The 6,822-nt window shown below is 36.1% G+C and overlaps 1 protein-coding gene across 1 annotated transcript; it reads left to right on the plus strand.

Moving 5' to 3' along the window:
- The first annotated feature begins 1,290 nt into the window (after positions 1-1,290).
- Positions 1,291-4,054, plus strand: LOC128553601 (uncharacterized). Its single transcript, XM_053534777.1, has one exon. It carries the CDS (start codon positions 1,305-1,307, stop codon positions 3,000-3,002), a length of 1,698 nt encoding a protein of 565 aa, XP_053390752.1. The 5' UTR covers positions 1,291-1,304; the 3' UTR covers positions 3,003-4,054.
- Positions 4,055-6,822: the final 2,768 nt, after the last annotated feature.

A 6,822-nucleotide genomic window follows, 5' to 3' on the forward strand; every position in this document is an offset into this window, starting at 1 on the left:
TAGATGTGCCATTACGGCTAGAAGGCACAATCAAGCCGTTTATGGCTGTGACTAAATACAGAGTTGGTGCGCCCGTGATATATTACAGACTCCGGTATATACCGGATTAACTAAATTTGAACAAAAATACCTTAAATGTATATATTTTGTAACCATGGTGATTCTAACCCTAACCTTTAGTCAGTATATTATGCACATTATACACTAAATGCGTGCGGACATGCAAAAAAATGAGTATTTTTGCCGTGCGTTCCATTTGATAATAATTCCGCGCAAGCGCAGAACGGCTGCACCAACTCTGCAATGAGAAACATTCGCCGTTTATTGACCTTTTATTATATCCTTCACTTCATACTCATCCTGTTATTTTACATGTCTTTTCTACAAACTTATGGGGCCTAAGCATCATTTGTATTGATTTCTTCGTCAAAAGTGACATCATTATTTTACAATCGATCTGAAAATAACTCAGCACCCTTTCATCCGCTATAATGACGTTGCTACATGACGTCAACATCAGAACGCGCTGACACTCTGGTTACCCGGAGCCATTATGATTAAGGCCCGTGAGGCGCACTGCGCCATTATGGATTCGTCAATAGAGGCCGTAATAACCGTTTAAAACGGCTTTTTGTTACTATTTAAAGTAAGGTATATAATAAATATATTTTATATACGTTACTATAAATAGTGACAAAAGGCCGTTTTAAAAAACGGTCATCACGGCCTCTGTTGAGGAATTTATAATGGCGCAGTGCGCCTCGCGCGCCATAATCATAATGGCCCCGGGTAACCGGAACGTCATGTAGCAACGTTATTATGGCGGTTGAATGGGTGCTGATTCTGTTTCAGATCGATTGTAAACTATTGATGGCATTGTTGATAAAAAGCAATACAAATAATGCTTTTAAGTTTTTGGAAAATATGTGAAATGAAAATAAAGTTTATCAAAATAAATAAGAACCGAACGTATATAATAAAAAGGTCAATAAACGGCTGGTTGTGCCTTCTAGTCATAATGGCACACCTAGTTTCATAATGGCCCTCGGGCTAAAGCCCTTGGGCAATTATGACACTAGATGAGACATTATGGCAAGTAGGCGCAACCCAGTCGTATATTAACCTCTTAAAATACTATGTATTATAAATAAAATCTATACGAGCTGCCCCTTTATCTATTACGAAGATAGCTTTTATCGTGTCACTTTATACATTTATATTAATGTCACATGCCTGTTTGATATCAGCAGTTATCCGTGTGAAATATACGCCCATTTTAATGGAGGAATTTCAACGACCAGAACATGACAGATTTAAATAATCCTCCAAGTGAATCAAGTGATTCAGAAATTCGTGAAATGTTTTGTGAACACTGCCAGAGGGACGAAAGTATTGAGGACGTTCCAACTGCTGAAGGATTTTGTTCGACTTGCACGGAATATATGTGCAAAACATGCATAAAATACCATCGTACCTACAGGTCTTACCACAAGATACTGGACAAAGAAGAGATGCCGAAAGATTTATGCATGACACACTGTTCAAAGCATACATCAAAACTGATTAAATTCTATTGTGATAAATGTAAAGTATTTGCATGTTCTGAATGTAAAACTGAATACGGTATTTTCAGTGCACATCGCAGGTTGCTTCATAAGTGGATCCACCTCCCGGACTTTGTGAAAGAACTCGAGTTGCACGACAAGTCATTGGCAACGATTAAAGAAATAGATATTTTTGAAGAGGAAATCTGTCGTATGGAAGAAGCAACCCTCACAAGCAAGGCGTCTAATGAAGAATACAAGAATAAAGCAGCGGATGAGGTCAGAAAACAGCAAACTGAAATTAACAAGGTGCTCACCACCTTCGACGACCAGATGATAAAAAAGATAGAAGAGGTCGTCACCCTAAACGACAAAACTATAGCAACCAGTTCGGTCAAAATCAATGAACTGAAACCAAAAATCAGAGATATCAAAACTAAGATAGAAAGAAATGAGGCGCTAGGAAACAAGAGCGACCTATTTATCGACATAAGTAATTTTCTGGCATATAAAAACTCGTTGGAGAATAAAATTAAAGAGGTATCACAAGAGGCCGAAATAATGCGATTTGAGTTCCATCCGAGAATATTAAAATGCTCTGACATGGGAGAGTTGAACACGTTCAAGTCAATCAGAGACATGAAACTGCGACGTGAAATTACACAGGGTGATAATTACGCGTTTAGCGATATTTGTTTGATGAATGAATATAGTTTTGTGGCAACAGTTAGTAAAAAATGCAGCATTGTTGCTCTGATGCCAAGAAAATTCCCATGTTTGGATGGAAACCATTTATTTGCAGAAAGTACGCCTTCTTGGCCAGCTCGAGTCACACGATTTAATCAATCACTATTTGTGGTAACATTTCCGTCCGAAGGAAAGATAAGATATTTTAGAATTTTAGACTGGCATAAAATTTCTGACACTAGACAAGATATTGATATTGGAAAAGGATGCCTGGGCATTGTGTTTAATAACATAGCAGACACATTTGTTGTATCGTTTGCAAAGCCTTTAGGAAAGCTCGTCATCGCTGACACCGCAGGACTTGTTCTGCAAACCTTAGAATTGGACAAGTTCGGGAACAAAATGTTTATGATTCCTTGGTGTCTAAGCTTAAACATCAGTTGTGAACGGTTGTACGTCTCAGACGGCAGAAGTTCAAAGGTTAAGTGTATCAAGCTAGATAGAGAAAACGCATACTGTTTTAGCAAGACGAGCGATACCATTTGTACTGCAGAAGTAATATTCGAAGATAGTCCTCCTTTCGGGTTAACAACAGATGATGCCGGACATGTCTATGTCTGTAGCCGTCTTGGGATAACACGTTACACAAATGATTTAAAATTCATAGACACTGTGGACCACAAAGAAAGTCATTGTATTGCATATTTTGATAAAAATCAAATTATCTGCGTCGGAAAGCCGGGAAAAATCTTAGTTTTTGTACTAGAGTAACATGCGTTATGCAGGTATATCACGACCGAGCTGTAATATTTGAATCATGAGTTTTTGTTGCGCCACACACCGAAATTAAAAGATATAAAGCTGCAATTACCTAAAGTAAACTCCAGAAGTACTGCTTCTTATTGATATCTCTTTGGGGTTTAAGCCAGATAAGTTATTCCTAATAAAGCATTGTTAAATTTAAAAAGGGGGAAAAATACTGAATCAGAGGCACAAACATTGTTTTTAAAGCTTTCAGCCGAAAATTTGGTTGGCGTAAAAGTGAAATATTTATCCATATATCAACATCCCAAGATATGTACGTGTAAATCTCTGCCTATATTAATATATTGATATTTATATGTTATATGATTTGTCTTTGTAACTCAAGCGAAAATTCCTGTCAGCCAGCAGATAAGGTGACATTTAAGCCGTGGTTGGGAACTGACAGAAGTATGGGATAAGATATGTAAACATTGGATACATTTTCGGTACATTTACTGGACGGGCACCAGTGGCATTTTCCAGTTATTAAAAAAAAACAGTTATTAAATACAGATAAACTGAACTTCCGACAACAAGGGTAATTCTATGTGTTCGGATGTGTGTATTATAATGATTATAATCTTTAAATAGACCGATCGGTTGGTTTTAGAGCTGCTGCAGTTACAACAACAGCATAGTATGTCTAGCAACATACTTTTTATACTGCATCACAATTAAGCCATACTGTGATTCAAGGGATGGCAAGGGATAGCATTTTTGTTATTCGAATATTCAGTCAACCTTTTAAATGAATTCAAGAAAAATCGGACATCAACTCAGTGATCAACAAGACAACTCAAAATTTCATGTTTTTATCACTTAATAAGCAATATTCAAATTCGTTGTCATCCCTATATAGAACAGTTAAAGAGCAAAAATGACGAGCATGTATATCTAAATCTATACCAAAATAAGACTGATATACGAAATATGAATACTTTTCACAAATGCCGATCTATTTCTTCCTTTTATTCTGTTGAATACTTTTCAGGTTGTAATAAGCCCCGAGATGCCAATAAAATATATAATAAAACAATGACATAAATCATATCTCAGTCTTCATCTTATTCATGTGCGGAATATTTCTTATGTCGCTCTAAATATCCCACAGTGCACCAGTAATTACGAAAACGCCAATGGTTCTTCCATCATTAAGCAATTAAACATCATTAAGTAATTGGAATTTAGCATGAAGTAAGTGGTATTCAGCATTAAATATTTGCCCTATAGCATTTGGCAATAATCATGGAGCACATGCCTTCCATAAAATAAGAAACCTCAGAGCTGTAAGAAACAGCCCCCGAGCTGAACACCCACAGAGGGGGAGCGGCGGCGGATTCCAGCGACAGTGGCTTGCAGCACTTACCGCCCTTTTAAGGGCGCCTTCGAGCAACCACGTCTCTTTACGGGTCTCTGTCGTTTAGGTCTCATTGGCCGTGACAGTGATTCACTTTTGGCATCAAAATTACTTATCTTTGGCATATACTCTACGGAAATTGCGTAAATTTTCACCACTTTGGCTTCAAAAAGCATCTTTAACGGCATGCCCGGTGACATACCGGGGGTCTATACTCTAAATAGCAAAAGCTATACTGTGCCCTAAAGGGCGGATGGACCCTAATTAAACTTAAACAGTCAGTCAGACATTGAAATGAAGGTACGCTGCATACAGTTTATCTACGTGATATGACTACGGTCAAACTTTGCTTATGAAACAGAAATATTGAAATAATTACAGTTGTATGTGTCCCTTGATCTTCACTTTTTTATAGGTGTGACGTCATTGTCCAAAGATTCATGAATAGAGAATATGCATTTGTTAAAGCGGGATCAGTTGGCTTATTTTAGGGGCCGCTAAAGCTAAAAATAAAACATCCTTTAATTGATTTTTTTTCTCATGTGTTCTCATCAAACTTGATTTGTAGCATCTTTTTTAGGCCCGCAGCCAACTTTGTTCAGTTGGGACATTTGACCCCTTTAAGGGGCTGCTAGAGCTAAAACTAGAAATGTCTTAAGATAGCGTCTCATGAACAGCTTAATGGATCTTTGTCATACTTGGTCTGGAGCATCATTATAAGGTCCTCTTCCAAATTTATTTATATAGGAGCTTGGGCCCTATTAGGGACCACTATAGCTAAAAGTAGATATGCCTTTCTTCGCATTAACCATTAAATTGTAATGGATTTCTTATCAAACTTGGTGTGTAACAATATCGTAAGGTCTCCTGCTATTTTGTTGCAAATGGGGATAGGGACCAATTTAGCTAAAAATATAAACACTTTTAATGACCTCTTCTCATGAACCTCTTGATGAATCTTCATCAAACTACTGCTGTAATTATTCGTTTAAGGATAAACGAAACAAAATTGCAACCCTACGAAACCTTTGTGAAAAATTAAAAGAGAACCATTTAAATTGTTAAAGTGCGGTGTTTAGTTTTGCAATTTGAAAAATGTTACATGAAAGATGAATGTTAGATGAAAATTTCATAAACTTCTTTCCTTATTACAATTCGTCGACCATTTTTTAAAGATATTTCTTGTTTATTCTTATATCTATATTAGATGTACATAACATTTAGGTATTGCTATATCTAAAGAGGTTATCTTCTGAAAGATAGCAGGTAAATCAACATAAACTTTGATAATGTAGTACTAATAAACTTTAATAATGTGGCAGTTGAGTCTAATAAGTCCAGGGGTGTTCAAAGATAATCCGTCATAGGTCTATTGTAAAGCAAATATAGGATTTACTGTATTGGAAAATAAATCGTGTCGATTGTATTGAGGTCAACTGCCACATTACTAATGAACTTTGATAATGTGGCAGTTGACCACAATACAGTCGACACTGTTTATTTTCCAATACAGGTAAATCCAATATTTGCTTCACAATAGATCAATGAAGGATTATCTTTGAACACCCCTGGACTTATTGGACTCAACTGCCACATTATCAAAGTTTATTTGTACATGCATTATCAAAGTTTATAAGTACACTGAAGGGTATGGTAACTTCTCAATGTCAATAAGTGGTTGTGTACATGGCGGGTTAACTTTACATGATAACGATTTTCCAAAAATCACCCGTCCATAATTATTCAGGAGGAAGTTATAGATCTATAATAATTGTAAAGTGATAAAATGGCGTCTAAAGAAAACATAGATGAATCTGATGAAATAATAACAGTCAAGTGTTGTGTATGCACTAAGAAAAAACATAACGAGAGATGCAGAAAAGTACTGTGTACAATGTCAAGATTATTACTGCATACCGTGTACAGACTCGCACAAAATGTTTCCTGCTATTAGTAAAGGCCATTTATGAAAAAAGGGGAAAAATTCGCAAAGAATTGATTTTTGGTGTAAGCATTATACAATATGTATGTAACAGCATACTAAAAGTATAGAATGTTAGCATGGTGCAAAATGCATTTTTTGGGATAAAACGTTAAAAAATATGATTGAAACTGTGAATTTCTGGAATCGGTCCATAATGATGTCAATATTTTTATTAAGAAAGCGAAATTTGGCATGGTAGTAGAAAATTATAACACAAAAAATTAAGCTCATGACTATTTAAAAAAATCCAAGATGGCCGCCAAAATTCAAGATGGCCGCCATTAAATCTCATTACACAGGAAAACCGTTTAAGCATTTCACAAAGTTCAAATAGTGTGAAAAATGACGTGCATCATAGAAGATACACATGTTTTATTTCAAAACACACAAACTTCAGTCTTAAACAAATTCAAGATGGCTTCTCAATTCCAAACTGGCCGCCATAG

This window comes from Mercenaria mercenaria, unplaced genomic scaffold (genome assembly GCF_021730395.1).
Source record: "Mercenaria mercenaria strain notata unplaced genomic scaffold, MADL_Memer_1 contig_4056, whole genome shotgun sequence".
NCBI classification, from domain to species: Eukaryota; Metazoa; Mollusca; class Bivalvia; order Venerida; family Veneridae; genus Mercenaria; species Mercenaria mercenaria.

Coding starts and splice junctions, on each gene's coding strand:
- LOC128553601 (XM_053534777.1), top strand. CDS start 1,305: ATGACAGATTTAAATAATCCTCCAAGTGAATCAAGTGATTCAGAAATT.